Source organism: Rhincodon typus, chromosome 9 (assembly GCF_021869965.1).
Source record: "Rhincodon typus isolate 14 chromosome 9, sRhiTyp1.1, whole genome shotgun sequence".
NCBI classification, from domain to species: Eukaryota; Metazoa; Chordata; class Chondrichthyes; order Orectolobiformes; family Rhincodontidae; genus Rhincodon; species Rhincodon typus.
Genome location: NC_063340.1, coordinates 16,661,075 through 16,677,974, shown reverse-complemented (window position 1 = coordinate 16,677,974; position 16,900 = coordinate 16,661,075). Strand labels below are relative to the sequence as shown.

The following is a 16,900-nucleotide window of genomic DNA, read 5'->3' as shown; positions in this document are numbered from 1 at the left end:
GTTGTTGTGGCAGAGCCGGAGCTACAGAGGGCAGTGTTTCTGGTGGACCGGCCGTTGTTGTTGTGGCAGAGCCGGAGCTACAGAGGGCAGTGTTTCTGGTGGACCGGCCGTTGTTGCAGAGCCGGAGCTACAGAGGGCAGTGTTTTCTGGAGGACCAGCCGTTGGTGCTGTGGCGGAGCTGAAGTGTGTTGCCTGTCACTTCAAGCTGAGGCTCCAGCGGGCGTGTGGTGGCTGCTGTGGCAGAGCGGCTGCTGCCGGTGTCCGATGGGCGGTGGATCGCTGTGGGTGAGGCAGCTCAGGATGGTTCTGAGGAAGCTCATCAAGTGCTCTCTCCGGGACTATGGCTGTTGCCTGGCTTCGTTGCTGTTGCTGAGCTTGGCCTCGCTCTGTTACCAGCTCAACGGAGGGGCCCCGGCCCTGCTGCTGGAACTTCGCAAGTATCTGGGTAGGTGCCGCGCCGGAGGACTGGCAGCTGTCTGTCCGAGTGTACCCGGGCTGAGGACCGAGGCTTCATCTGGCCTGCCTTCCTCAGAGAAGTTTGTAGGAGAGTTTTGGAATGGATGTGAGGGACAGAGGGAGGGTGGGTGGGGGAAGGTGAGGGACGGCGGGGGGTGGTTTAGGGACGGTGGGTGGGTGGGTAAGTGAGGGATGTGAAGCACGGGGGGCGGTGGTGAGGGACAGAGGGGGTTTGAGGGTGAGGGATGTGAGCGACAGAAGGAGTGATTGGAGGGTGAAGAGCAGGGAATTGGGTAAGTGGGTGGGGGAGGTGAGGGACAGAGGGGTGATGGACAGGAGTGGTGAGGGGCTGAGGCTCAGGGAAGTCGAGGGACAGGGAGTGTGCGTGAGGGTTAGAGGGCTGAGGGACGAGGATGTGAGAGGAACTGGGGCCTGACAGATTAGGAAGTCTAAGGAATGCGGTTACGTGATTTACAAGCAACTAAAGGACAGGGGAAGCAGGCAGATGAAAGGAGGGGAATCTGAGTGTGGGGTATGGATATGAGGGACAGGAGGTACATCATTGTAAGAGATGGGGTGGGTTGTGTGTGAGAGATGGCAGTTCTATGTGACTGGGAGAATGTGAACAGAATGTGAGGTTGAGAGTGTTGGTGGTGGGGGGAAGCATGAGATTGAGTGTGTACGGGGGGGGGGGGGGGGATTGTGATTGTGAGAATAGTGCATTGAGTTGAGAGTTCTGCATTCAGGGGAGTTGGCCAGAGAATGCGGGGCAGCTAGCAGGTTTTCTCATAGATTTGATGTACCGGAATGTAGGGGAGAGGGGTGATTTATTGGATACTGTTTCATTTACTTGTATTTAGTGTGACGCTCAGTGTTCTTTAGGAAATGCCATTATAATGTTGCAATCTTGCTTTTTAGCTCAGAAATTTCCAACTGTACTTGGTCTAAAGTTGGAAAGTAATGTTTAAACAACTTGAACCTTAGATTCCCACTTCAGAGGTGATGTGGTGGGTGGGAAATCATCTCCGAAATTGAGAAGCAGGCTAAAAAGAGTGGGAAGAGATAGTAATGGAATCATTGAGTAAAAAGATAGAAATGCTGAAAATGAAGATAGAAGTTAACAATGCACAGCGGTTAGAAAATTTGAGAAACATAAACGTGCACACACCGAGGATACCAGTAAAATTAAAGCCACTGTAACTTTTCACTGGGCTGTGAGGTGTCCTTACTGATGTTTTTTAGGACTGGTTAGATTTTGGTCATGCTCCAGATGATTGCCAAGTAACAGATGAATCAATTATAGAGACTTACAGCATGGAAACAGACCCTTCCATCCAACTAGTCCATTGCTGACTGTTATTCAAAACTAAACTAGTTCCACCTACCTGCACTTGGCCCATATCCCTCCAAACATTTCTTATCCATGTACTTATCCAAATGTTTTTAAACATTGTAAGTGTACCTGCATCCATTGCTTCTTCTAGAAGTTCATTCTACACACAAATGAGTTTCCAATTAGCAAGCTCACCCAGAATCCCATGTGATCTAACTTTACTAATTAGTCTACCATGCGGAACCTTGTCAAAGGCTAATCTAAAGTTTAAGTAAACAACATCTGTTGCTCTGCTGTTATCAGTCGTCTTAGTTACTTCCTTAAAAATCTCAAATCACGTTTGTGAGACATGATTTCCCTTGCACAAAACTATTTTGACTATCCCTAATTGTTTCTTGCCTCTCCAAAGGCGCATAAATCCTATCTTTTTGAATCACCTCCAAAAACCTACCCACCACTTAAGTCTCCTTTTATCTCTTCCTAAAAAAAGGCACAACATTAGCCACTGACCAGTCATCCGTCACCTCATCTGTGGATATACAGGGGACCTGCTATTAATGTCATAGTTGCATTCCTGCGCAACATAGCGTTATAGAAAATGACACTATAGAAATAATAGGGTCTGTGGGAAAAATGGGGTTATTGGCAAACCACCAAAACAAAACACTCAAAAGCTTTCAAAAATCACTCAAGCCTAACACAAATGTCAGCACAGTTTGAATAAATGTTTAATTCCTATCTAGTATGAAATAAAAGTAAATTTAGCACCTTATCTTGAAAAAATGTCAAGATGACTTGATGGGGAAGGAGGTTTTGACGTTGCTCTGTTGTTAATGCAGGGGCTGAGGGTGGTCGTCGTCGTCGTCATCATCATCTTCAGGTGCAGTTGTGGTTGCAGGGTTAGGGCGACAAATAGTTAATCCAAAGGAGAATGGCTGTGGTTCAATGTCTTCTCACTGTTTCTTGGGTTTTGGCTTAAAAGTTTTTGCTGCTTTGTCCTTTTTCTTTCTTGAAGAAGCTGTTCATAGGATGCCAAATAAGACCTTATTCCACGAACTGCAACCTTGCTGCGTTCTGCATCGTAATCGTTGTCCTGTAAGAGCTGCAACTGCTTCTCAAATTTCCCTCAGGATAGAAGACAAAACAGAAGTGGAAAGTTCTTATGGTGCTGTATCCTTGACTTCATCTTCTTCATCTCTAGCTTCCACTTCCCCCTCAGTGACAAGTTATTGTAGATCAGCTGTAGAGAGGTCTTCACAGTGGGACTCCAGCAGTTCTTCAACATCCTCGCTCTCCACTTCTTCAAATTCAACTTGCTTTGCAAGATCAAGACAATGTTTTTTGATTCCTGGGAGCTCCTTTGACAGATTAAACATTTTAAGATCTTGAAAAAATCTGGGAGAAGCTTCTGCCAAACTCTATGCAAGCAGTCCTTACTGACGTCACCCCAGGCTTCCAAGATAATGTCAACTGCATTCTTGATGTTAAAACTCTCCCAAGATCAAAGAACACTGTCCTAATCCCCCTCTGTGGATGCAATCAGCCTCTTAAATGTGCGGCTTAAATAATAAGCTTTAAAAGCTGCTATTGCACCCTGGACTATGGGTGGAAGGAGGGACGTTGTGTTTGGGGGTAGAAATAGCACTTTGATGTTTTTAGAAAGCTCACCAATGGAGGAAAAATGGCTTGATGCTTTATCCAGGATGAGGAGAATCTTGAAATCCAAATTATTTTTCCTGCAATACTTTCTAAAAACATCTTCCAAAACATCAATAATAAGGTCACCGATGGAATCACGTAATAGCAAACACGACTTAACGTTTTAGAAGCTAGCAAGAACTGCAGATGCTAGAGTCAGAATCTAACACATTGTGGAGCTGGAAGAGAACAACAGGTCAGGCAGCATCAAAGGAGTGGGAAAGTTGACGTTTTGGGCCAGAACTGGGGAGGGGGGAAGAGAGCTGGGAAATAAATAGAAGGAGGAGGGGTGGGGCTGGGAAAAGGTAGGTGGGATGGTGATAGGTGGATGCAGGTAGACAGTGGTGGGGATTGGTTGGTGGGAAGGGTAGGGCAGATAGGTGGGGAAGAAGATGGACAGGTTTTAGAAATGGCATTCCCCATTCATCAGTCGCATTATAACACTTCGTTTTGCTGGAACATGTGTTATAGCAGAACACGCTGTAGATGATGCAAATATTTATGCAAGGGGCTCTGCAATTTTTTCCCTAACTTCCCCCAATGTCCCGGAGATTTATTCATCTTTATATTTTCTAACACCTCTAAGCATTCATTTCAATAAAGTTTTTTGTCATCTTGATAAGGGATGTTGTAGAGATACAACATTTAGTTAGAAGTCAAAACCTGGAAATCACAACACTGCTTGAAAGATGAAAAACTAAATGTTCATGTTTCGGGTTATGAGTAGTGAATGAAGGGCTGGCAAATAACCAACAAATACTCCAGTCATAATAAGTGAATTAATGGTTTGAATGACCTGCACATCGTTGGAAGAGGAAGGCTGAAATTGAACCAGACCCTGTGTGGAATGTGTTGGAGACAGAGTGCTGGGAGAATACAAAACTGACTCAAAAAAGGAGGCTGGGGCACATTCAGGCTTATACTTGGAAAACATGGTCAGCAGCACAGACTATTTAGGCCATCATGTCTGCGTTGACTCGCTGATAGAGGTACTTACTGTAACCTATTCTCTTACTCAATTTTGTTTTTCAACTATTTCTCCATTTTCTTTTTTAAAGTATTTATAGTTTTTCTTCCACCTATACTTTGGTAGGGAATGACTATTTACTAAGAACATTGCGCTAACAAATCCCTTGACCTCTATCTATGTTCTTTTGACTTTAAATGCTCACCATTTAGAAACTCATCAGTGAGGGGACTGAACTGGCTTTATCAAACTCTCAGAATTTAGAACATCTCTGCTAAATCCCTCAACTGTTATCCTAATTGAGACCAACCCCCTCCTCCTGTCTAACCCTTCACATCCTCCTCCCAAAGTGAAAATTGTCTGTATCTCCATTGATTTGACATTTCCTAAAATAAGTTTGGAAAATGAACCACAGTATTCTAAATGTGTTGAAACTGACTATCAATGAACGTTACAGTCACCATTGTTTTTGCAGTCAGTTGAGAAACCCATTTCTTTAAGTACAAGACCTCCTCCTTTGAACATTTTTTGTACATGAACTCAAATTTTTAGTCATTTTCAAGTTTTACATTTCATGTATATTTCTTTCTTTTTGCAGAATATATCTGCACACATCTCTTTGCACAATATTTCATCTAATACCTGTCTACATCGTGCAAGTAGTCTGTTAACTTTCTCCATCTGTCACCTTCATGATTAATTGTTCTGCTTGTTTTTGTTTCATCTGACTAGTGATTTTATGCTTCCTGTAACTGCATCCTGCCCATTTGTAAATACATAAAAGTACATTAGGTGCATATCAATTGTGATAATGTGCACGTGATTTGACCATTAGGTACATTGATCACTAGAACATGGTAGCACTACATATATACAGTACCTGCAGATCCCTGAACCATAGCCTGAACTCCAAACTGATAGATCCTATAACTGACCAAGGACTGATTGACATGGAGAAGGGAAGCATACCTTGATACTGAACAGTGTGACTTAATAATCTGACTCGCAACATACAGGCCCTTCACTAGGGCAGAGGAACTGAATTACTTCATTAATATAACAAAACAAAGAACTGTTGATGCTGAAAATATGAAACAAAAATCAAAATTGTTGGAAAAACTCAGCAGGTCTGGCAACATCTGTGGAAAGAAAACAAAGTTAAAGTTTCAAATCCAGTGACTCTTCTTCAGAACTGTTCTGACATAGCTGATGGTACCTGACACAGCTTCCATTCCCCAAATATGTTTGCAAATTGTATTTAGAGACTCTGATATTTCCTCATTTAGTATCCCTTCAGGGCTGCATGCTTTTTTTAAAATTTTGAGTTCATCATTATTTCCAGTACTACTGCCTGATGTGCATTTTAAAATAAAAATCATGGGATATGGGCATTGCTGGCAAAGCCACCATTTATTGTTTTGAACAGGTGGCAATGAGCTGTCTCCATGAACTATTGCAGATAATGATAGACCCTCTCCTCCAGATCGTAACTATGTTGGCAAAGGTTGCAGCTTTGGAAGTTGCTGCAGTGTATCTTGTAGGTGGAACACACTGCTACCACTGTTCATTGACAGTAGACTTAATGAATGTTGGAAGTGTTAGATGGGATTCAGCTTTGTCCTGTTGAGTTTTCTTGGACATTTTTGGAGTCAACCAGGCATTTGGCGAGTATTCTATCACAATGTTGACTTGTACCTTGTAGATGGTGAACAGCCTTGGGTAACCAGGAGATGAGTTACTCCATAACCACAGTATTTATATGGCTAGTCTACTTCAGGTTTTGGCCAGTGTTAACCCCCAGAATCTTGATAGTGTGCAATTCAGAATTGGAAATGCAGTTGAATGTCAAAGGACGATAGTTGGATTCTCTCTTTTTGGAGATGATCATTTCCTGACGTGTGGTATGAATGTCACTTGCCTCTTCATCAACCCAAGTCTAAGTGTTATCAGTGAGCTTGCTGCACTTGGACATGGATTGCTTCAGTATCTGAGGAATCATTAATAGAGTGAACATTGTGCAATCATCAGTGAGCACCCCTATTTCTGACCTTATGATGGATTTAAGGTCATTGAAGCAACTAAAGATTGCTGGGCCTAGGACACTGTCCAAAGGAGCTCCTGCCAAGATGTGCTGGCTTGAGATGATTGACCTCTGACAACCAACATGATCTTCCTTTATGTTAGACACGACTTTAACCAGCGGACCATTGCCCACCACGTCTCTTTGATGACCAGTCTTGAGTTACCAGACCTTTTGGAAATCTGTTCCATTCGACACAGTGTAGTATCCTTAGTGTGACAATGGAACTTTGTCTCTCCAAGGACTGTGCCTTCATCACTCCTGCAGATATTGTCATGAACGGATGTGGCCGCTGTAAACGCAGACAAGATCAAGTAGACGTTTCCTGTTTGGTTCCTTCACATCTGTTGCAAGCTTAGTCTAATTGTTAAGTCTTTCATGATGCAGCTAGCCTGGTCAGTTGTGGTGCTACCATGACACGGTTGATGAATGTTGAAGTCCCCCACTAAAAGTATATTGTGTGCCCTTGCCACCTTAGTGGATCTTTGTGGTCAAGTATTGATTCATCAGCTGAGCAGCACAGAAAAATGTTTCCTTGTCCATGTTTACCTGATGCCATGAGACTTCATAAAATCCAGACTCAGTGTTGAGGACTCCCAAGGCAACTTCCTCCCAACAGTACACCATCGTGCTGCCACCTCTGCTAGGTCTTCTAGTGATGGGACAGGACGTATTAGGAATTCTGATGGTTGTGTCTGGGACATTGAGATTTAATTGCAGAAGAACGAATATGTTGGGCTGTTGCTATTCTGTGGGACGACTTGCCTAATTGAGGCACAACCCTTCATGATGGAAGGTCATCGGGGCTGTGTTTTGTTGCCATTTCTGGTGTCTTGTTTACCAGACTGTGGTTCAATAGAACTAAGCACATTTCAGAGGGTATTTAAGAGTCAACCACATTGCTGTGGATTTAGAGATGTACACGTAGCCCACACTAGTTGAGGATGTTCCTCAGGGACATGAATGAACCAAATGGTTTTTATGAACATTGACATGGTTCTGTGCTTAACATTAGACTAGCTTTTAATTCCAGGTTTATAAATTGATTTCAGATTTCACTGTCTGTTTTGTGATGGGTTTGAGACCCACGTCCCCAGAAGTGTAACCTCAGTCTCTGAATTACTAGTCTATTGATAATACTAATATGCTACCACCTCTCCCTAGTTCTGGGCCATGAGTCTCCAGTATTACCACCAGAATTTTGTCAAGACCTGTGTCCTTGGCTATATTCAGTACCTTCTGTAATTTTATGGAGTGCATCATGTTGACCAAAGGCTGGCATTTTGCTGCAGCCCTCAGAAGGTGGCCAGGGTGGATTATCTGCTGAACATCTCTGGCTCAGATGGTTGCAACTGCTTCAAATTTGTGAAGGTATGAGCTGGGCTCCTACCTTATTGAGGATGAGGATATATGTGGAACCTTTCTCTATTAATTGCTTGTTTAATTGGTCACCAGCATTCAGCACTGGATGTTGCGGAATTGCAGAATTTAGATCTGATTTGTTGGTTGTGACATTGCTTAATTTTGTCTATTGCATACTGCTTCTGAAGAATTTAACTGTCCTGATTAGATCGCTATCTTCAAAAGCACATAAACTGGTGCAGTTGACAGATTACATTTTATGCATAAAAGTGTGAAATAATTTATTTTGGTAGGAAGAAGGTGGAGACAACATAAAGAATACAAGTCTAAAAGGGATGCAGGAGCAAAGGGAAATGGGGGATGTGTATGTACCAGTTATTGAAGGCAGCAGAACAGAGCTTGAGAAAATGCAAATAAAGCAGGGCATCGTGGGATTATAAATGCATAAAGTACAAAAGCAAGGAAGGTTTGGTGAGTCTTTATAAAACACTGAGTATCATCTGGAGTATTAAGCTCTATTCTGGGCATCACACTTTAGGATAGACGTGAAGGTATTGCAGGAGGTCCAGGAGAGATTCATGATTTCAGGAATAAGGCACTTCAGGTGTGTGGGTAGTTTGGAGAAGTTTGGACTGTTCTTAGGAAAGGTTGAGAGATGCTTTCGTAGACATAAGCAAAATTATGAAAGGCCTGGACAGCGTAGACAGAGAAAAACTGTTCTCATTAGTGAAAAGGTTTAAGACCAAGAAGATTTTATTTCGAGTGATTGCTAAATGTGAAACATGAATAGAAACCATTTTATCATGGTGAGTGGGTAAGATCACTGCCTAAGTGTGAGGTTGGGCAGATTCAATTATGGCTTTCAAAAGGGAACTAGATCATTAACTGAAAAGGGGGAAAAAAATACAGGACTACAGGGGTTGGGCAGGGGAGTAGTATTCAAGGAATTACTCTTCCAGAGAGTCAGCACAGACACAACTTCTTGAATGGCCTCGTATACCGTAGCCAGTCTGTGGTTCTGTCTCTTTATCCTATCAATCTCCATTCATACCCTTCTGGGCTGAACCAGACACGATACTCATTTGCTATCTGACTGTCTTGCATCAGCTTTTCATGCTTGAGATTCTTTACATCAGAAAGAATTGCAAAAAGAGTTCTTTAATTATTGTATTTTAAAGCATTTTTACTTTTTTAAAAGGAGGAGCAGCGTAAGAATGGGTAGTTTCTAAACTAATAAAAATTGTTTTCTCCAAAGACTGTACTGGGAGCCCACATCTAGAGGTCTGTGTCGGTGTTTGTGCTCCACACAAGCCTCCTCCCATTATCTTATTCCATCTATTCATTTCAGTATGTATGTTTATTCCTTTCTAATTTAGATGCTTGAGGTCACATTGATGTATAACTAAGTGTTCAGGTCAGAGTCGGCATTAGAATCAAAGTTGCTGTAGGCATCCGTGTGATTATGGGTTAGAGTTCCTGCTGTAGAACTCTACTTTAACTGTGGAAGTAAACAACCTGAAGCAGGTCAAATGAGATATGCACTATCAATCTTCAAGCAGTCATCATGGGAAATCTCTTGTTGCTTCTCACTGCCTGGAATAGCTTTAGAAAAAAGGATGTACCAAAAGTAAATATTTAATGGGCTGTGTTTAGGCTGTCCATATATGATTCTGGTAAGGCAGTAATTTCTACCCCAAGCAGTAACACCATGTTTTTTTGTGCCAGGTGTGGAGTTTCAAGTGCCAAGCACTCAAAAGCATCGTTAACATTTACCATGAAAGTCTGGCAGCTTATAACCCAGCAAGTTAAATTCAACCTTTTGAACTTTTGACTGCCTGGCATGTGGGGACTTTCCATGTAAATATGTTTTTAAAATAGATTTGAATGGTTGCCAACAGCAGCCATGAAAACATGCTTAAACTTTTCAACATCAGTAAGTTATTTTTATAGCTGTATAGAGCCCATAAGACAATTTGCCATAGCACATTTCCTGCATTGTTACAGTCTTCCTCATGAAGTAAGCACGGGGAGAAGAAGATACCATACTAACATGGATATGAATGCCTAAAATAGGAGCAGAAGTAGACCATTCATCCACTCAAGCCTGCTGCATCATTCAATTAGATCATGGCTGATCTGTTTGTGTTTCGAATTCCACACCCCCATCTACCCCTTTGATTCCACAACCTAACAAGAATCTATCCATCTCTGTCTTAAAATAAAATTTAATGACCCCCCATCTTCACCACCTTCTCAGGCAAGGTCTCTCAGATCTCTGGAATATAGTGCAGAAAGGTATGTAATTGTTCACTTTAGCAGGAAGAATGAAAAAGCATAATCTTACTGAAATGGAGAACAACTGCACAGTAGCCAGGTGCAAAAGTCAACCTATAGATCTCAAATGTCGACCTCAATGACTTCAGCAAAGTAACTGAGTTTGTTCACAATACAAAACTAGGTGGAAGTATAAGCTGTGAGGTGGACACAGGGTGCAAAGAGACAGCAAGACAAGTGAACTGAGTGCTCAACATGATAGGTGGAGGGAAGTATGAGGTTATTCACTGGGTTATAAGAATAGAAACTTTACTTTAAAAAAAAAAACTTGAAATTTATAAATATTGATGCTGGAGAGAAACTTAGATATATTTGTACAAGAAGACTGTTAATGTGGATACAAGAAGCAATCAGGAAGGGAAATGACATTTTGATCTTATTGAAAAGGGATTAGTGTATGAGAAGAGGGATGCCTTGGTATTGTTAATGTAGGGTTTGGTGAAGTCTTATGTGTACTGTACAGTTTGGTTTCTGTATGTATGGAAAGAAATACTTGCATTGGCTATATTACAATGATGGTTCATAAGATTATTTTGTCAATTTAGAGGGTTCTCAGTGATGAGAACCTTAGGAAATTGAGCCTGTATGCTCCTGAGTTTAGAACAATGAGATGTGATCACATTGAAACATACACGAAGTTGATGCAGTTAACAGGGCTACCACTGAAGAGTGTTTCCCCTTGTTGAATAGTGTAGGATGTTGGGGCACTGTTTCATGGGGTACAGATTGATCATTTATAACTCAGATGGGGAGAAATTTCTTCCCTTGGAGAGTTGTGAATCTTTGGAATTCTCTACCCTGGAGGGCTGTGGATGCTTCATTGAATATATTCCAGGCTGAGATTGATTTTTGGTCTGGCAGTGAGGGAATATGGGGAATGAAGGAGTAAAAGGAGTTAAGGTAAAAAATTAATAACAATTGCATGAATGGCAGAGCAGGCTCAAGGGACTATATGATTTACTCCTTCTGTCTCTTATGCAATTAGGCCTATGTGTTTTGCTCCACAATGTTAGTTTCTGGACCAAAATAGTTACATTCAGTTCACAAGTAGTGCACAGCAAAAGTGCTTCCACATATGCTGTTCATATTTACTCATTGCCCTCCTAGTTCAGGTAATTTCCGAAATTATGGCAATGTAAGAACTATCCCTTCCCTGCATCTCAGCTGGAAAACTGACAAAGAATTATTAAACAAAATTAAATCACAAACCTAGACACAGGCATGTGATTTCAGCTACTGAAGAAGGGTCCAGACCCGAAACATCAGCTTTCCTGCTCCTCTGAAGCTGCCTGGCCTGCTGTGTTCCTCCAGCTCCACACCTTGTTATCGCAGACTCCAGCATCGGCAGTTCCTGCTATCTCTGACTTCAATTACTGTTGCTGCATGTAAGCAATGAGAAGTAGGCTGTATGTCTAATCAAGCCTACTCCACCATGTCTGATCTTCTACCTTAGTTCTACTTTCCTACCCTAGTCACAATCTGCAGGAAGGAATTATCTTGTGCTCAATACTAAGTGGCTGGCTCCTGACCAAAGAGTAGGTCTATGTTTCGAGAACCTATGCTGCTGGACTCTGTCAGCATTTTCCCTGTCAAACCTCAAGAATTTTATATGTATTGATGAAATTTCCTCTTGTGCTTTTCAGTACTAGAAAATTCTATCTGATCTCTCCTCATTTGACCACCCTCTCATCCTGGGAATTTATCTAGCAAAGAAACTTTGTTCCTTCTCTATAGAACATAGAACATTACAGCGCAGTACAGGCCCTTCGGCCCTCGATGTTGCGCCGACCTGTGAAACCAATCTGAAGCCCATCTAACCTAAACTATTCCATTATCATCCATATGTTTATCCAATGACCATTTAAATGCACTTAAAAGGCATGTGTAAAATACACCAGGAGTATTACCTCTCAAAATTTTGACATTTATCTTTCCTTGGATAAGGAGATCAAAATTGCACATAGTATTCACCAATGCCCAACAATTATAATAAAACCTCCTTACTCCAACCTTCTTTCAATAAAGGCCAGCATAATATTTGCTTTCCTAACTGCTTGTTGTACTTGCATGATAGTTTGATGTAGGTTTTGTGCAGCGGTTCATAAGTTCTTCGAATGACATACCATTTTACTATTTTCCGTTCATTCCTACCAAAATAGATAATTAAATATTTTCCCACATTATTCTCCATTTACCCTCTCTTCCTCCCAAACAGGTACAATTCGTTGCAGGCTTTGTGCCCTCTTCGCAGCTTACTTTTCCACTTATCGTTACATTATTAGCAAATCTGGATGCATTACACTCCTTCTTCCTCATCTAAGCTATCAATATTGGTTGTAAATTGCTGAAATCCAAGCAGCGATCCTTGCGACATTCTGCTAATTATAATCTGCCATCCTAAAAATAACTAGTTTATTCCTGCATTCTTTTTTTTGCCTGTTCATTAATGCTCAGTGCATACCAATATATGTCCAATCCCGAGACCCATAATCTTGTGTAGCAATGTCTTGTTCTACAGTTTATCAAATACCTGTATAAAAATCCTACCTATATTAACCTTCCTTACCTACCCTGCTAATTGCACCCCTCAAAATTAATAGATTTATTAAATACGATTTCCCTTTCATAAAACAGTTTGATTCTGCCTAATCATATGATTCTTGAAGTATTCTGTTAACATGTTTCTCATGATAGATTGTAGTGATTTACATAGAAACATAGAACATGGGAGCAGGAGGAGGCCCTTCAAGCCGGCTCTGCCGTTCATCACGATCATGGCTGATCATCCAATTCATAGCCTAATCCTGCTTTCTCCCCATAACCTTTGATCCCATTTGCCCCATGTGCTATATCTAGCCACCTCTTGAATACATTCAGTGTCCTAGCATCAACTACTTCCTGTGGTAATGAATTCCATAGGCTCACCACTCTCTGGGTGAAGAAATGTCTCCTTGTTGCCGTCCCAAATGCTTTACCCCGAATCCTCCGACAGGGACCCCTGGTTCTGGACACACCCACCATCGGAAACATTCTCGCTGCATCTACCCTGTCTACTTCTGTTAGAATTTTATAAGTCTCTATGAGATCTCCCTATTCGAAAATAATCCTAACCTGGTCAATCTCTCTTCATACCTAAGTCCCGCCATCCCCAGAATCAGCCTGGTAAATCTTCGCTGCACTCTCTCGAGAGCAAGAGCATCCTTCCTCAGAAAAGGAGACCAAAAATACATCTAATATTCTAGGTGTAGCCTTACCAAGGCCCTGTATAACTGCAACAACACATCCCTGCTCCTGTACTTGAAACTTCTTGCAATGAAGGCCAACATACCATTTGCCTTCTTTACCACCTGCGGCAGCTGCATGCTTACCTTCAGTGACTGATGCACAACGATACCCAGGTCCCGCTGCACACTCCCCTCTCCTAATTTACAGCCATTCAGGTAGTAATCTGCCTTCTTGTTTTTGTTTCCAAAATGAATGACTTCATATTTATCCAAATTATACTGCATCTGCCATTGATTTGCCCACTCACCCACCCTGTCCAGATCATGCTGAAGGATCTCTGCATCCTTGTCACAGTTCACCCTCCCACCCAACTTGGTATCATCTGCAAACTTTGAGATGTTACATTTTGTTCCCTCATCCAAATCATTAATATATATTGTGAATAGTTGGGGTCCCAGCACCGATCCCTGTGGCACCCCACTAGTTACTGCCTGTCAATTTGAAAAAGACTCATTAATTCCTAGTCTTTGTTTCCTCTCTGTCAACGAGTTTTCTATCCATCTTAATACACTTGCCCCCAATCCCATGGACATTAATCTTGCATAATAGTCTCTTATGTGGCACTTTGTCAAACGCTTTCTGAAAGTCCAAATATACCAGATCAACTGGCTCCCCTTTGTCAACTCTGCTAGTTACATCTTCACGGAATTCCAACAGATTTGTCAAGCATGATTTCCCCTTGATAAATCCATGCTGACTCTGTCTGATGGTGCCACTACTTTAAAATACTCCACGATAAAGTCCTTGATAGTGGATTTGGAATTTTCCCCACTACCGATGTTAGGCTTTATTGGTCTATAATTCCCTGTTTTCTCTCTATCTCTCTTTTTGAATATTGGAGTAACGTTCCCCTCCAATCTGCAGGGACTGTTTCAGAGTCTATTGAATCTTGGAAGATGACCACCAATGCAACTATTTTAGAGCCACTTCCTTTAAGTACTCTGGGATGTAGATCATCAGGCCTTGGAATTTGTCCGCCTTCAATCCCATTAAGTTTCTCAGAACCGTTTCTCTACTAATATTGATCTCCCTCAATTCTTCCCTCTCACTAAATCCTGCGTTTTCCAACATTTCTGGTATCTGATTTGTGTCCTCTTTCGTGAAGACAGAACCAAAGTATGTATTCTGTTGGAACTTCTCCTTCAATTCCTCCCACTTCCTACAGACAAAGGGGGTGGCCGTGGGTACCGGCATGGGCCCAAGCTATGCCTGCCTCTTTGTAGGATGCGTGGAACAGTCCCTCTTCCGCAGCTACACTGGCCCCATCTCTCACCTCTTCCTCCGTTATATCGATGACTGTATCGGCGCCGCCTTGTGCTCCCACGAGGAGGTCGAACAGTTCATCCACTTTACTAACAACTTCCACCTGGACCATTTCTGATGCCTCTCTCTCCTTCCTGGACCTCTCTGTCTCAATCTCTGGTAACCACCTGGAAACTGATATCTATTTCAAGCCCACCGACTCCCACAGCTACCTAGAATACACCTCCTCCCACCGACCTTTCTGCAAGCATGCCATCCATTTCTGAAGAAGGATCCAGACTCGAAACATCAGCTTTCCTGCTCCTCTGATGCTGCCTGGCCTGCTGTGTTCATCCAGCTCTACGCCTTGTTATCTCAGCCTCCAGCATCGGCAGTTCCTACTATCTCTATGTATTCTGTTGCTCAGCCATTTCTTTGTTCCCTATTATACATTCCCCGTTTCTGTCTGTAGGGGACCTACATTTGTTTTCACCAATCTCTTTCTCTTCATGTATCTATAGAAACTCTTAGTGTCAGTCTTGATGTTCCCTGTAAGATTACTTTTGTATTGTATTTTCCCCTTCTTAATCAATCCCTAGGTCCTCCCTTGCTGAATTCTTAACTGCTCCCAATCCTCAGACATATTATTTTTCTTGGCCAATCTGTATGCCTCTTCCTTGGATTGGGTACTATCTCTAATTTCCTTTGTGAGCCACGGATTGGCCCTCTTACCCATTTTGCTTTTGTCCCAGATAGGAATAAACAGTTGTTTCAGTTTCCCCTATGCGTTCCTTGAATGTTTGCCATTACCTATCCACTGTCATTCCTTTTAAATATCTCTCCCCAGTGTATCAAGGCCAGCTCATGCCTCATATCTTCATAGCTTCCTTTATTAAGATTCAGCACCCTAGTCTCTGAATTGACTACCTCACTCTCCATCTTGATTAAAAAAAATTCCATCATGTTATGGTCACTTATCCCCAAGGGGTCTCACAGACATAGATTGGCAATGATTCCCTTCTCATTACACAGTACCCAGTCTAAAATGGTCTGCTCTCTAGTTGGTTCCTCCACATATTGGTCAAGAAAACCATCCCAGGAATATACACTCCAGGAATTCCTCCTCTACGGCATTGTGGCTAATTTGATTTGTCCAATCTATGTGCAGATTAAAATCACCAATGATCACCGATATTCCCTTATCACACACATCTCTGATTTTCTGTTTAATGCTGTTCTCAATATTACCAACGCAATTTGGGTGTCTATATACGATTCCCACTGATGTTTTTTTGCCCCTTGGTATTTCTCAACTTAACTCATTCAGACTCCACATTGTCAGAGCTAATATCCTTTCTCACTATTGTGTTAATTTCCTTTTCAACCAGCAATGCCAGTCCACCACCTTTTCCGTTTTTGCCTTTCCTTCCTAAATACTGAATACCCTGGGACATTCAGTTCCTATCCCTGGTCACCCTGCAGCCATATCTGTGTAATCCGAATTAAATCATGCCTGTTTACATCTATCTGCGTGATTAATTCATCCACTTTATTACAAGTGCTTCATGCATTAAGGCACAAAGCCTTTAAGCTTGTCTTTTTAACACTGTTTTTCTCACTCTTGATTTTCTTGATAGCCCGGTTTGAATTTTGTCCTTGGTTTCTCTGCCACTTTTTTAAAATTCCCTTTTCTACCTTTCGTTTTTGTCCTTGCTTCCCCCCCCCCCTCTGACCCCTACCAGAAGTTCCCATCCCCTTGCATAATCGTTTAAACCCTCCCCAAATTAGTTTAAACCTCCCCAACTGTTTCCTACTATTGATGTCAAACCAACTAACTGTAATCCCCTGTTTACTTTCTTCTTCCTGTCACGAACAGTGAAGATATGTTTGCTGCCTTTTAAACAGGAAGGGGACTGTTCTTGAAAACGAGTACACCCATTATCTCTGTAGGTGCCTCTTAAAATCGTAGGTTGTGGACTGTCAGACCCAGGGATTTGTCAGTTTTAGCTCCATTAATTTTTTGGAACTGATATTAATTTTGTGGCCCTCGCTCACAGTAGACCCTTGATTTCCTTGCTCGTTCTGGGATGTTTCTTTGTGTCTTGACTGTGAATGCATCTAATCAGAAAGCATCACAGATGTA

General features: G+C 42.0%; 1 protein-coding gene across 2 annotated transcripts in view; it reads left to right on the top strand.

Moving 5' to 3' along the window:
• Window positions 1–130: 130 nt before the first annotated feature.
• usta (uronyl 2-sulfotransferase a) overlaps window positions 131–16,900 on the top strand; it is an 84,295-nt gene continuing 67,525 nt past the window's right edge. For both annotated transcript variants that reach the window (XM_048600698.1, XM_048600699.1), the window contains exon 1: window positions 131–445. In XM_048600698.1, the coding sequence (XP_048456655.1) occupies window positions 265–445 (181 nt within the window). In that variant the 5' untranslated portion in view covers window positions 131–264. The remainder of the gene's footprint in view (window positions 446–16,900) is intronic.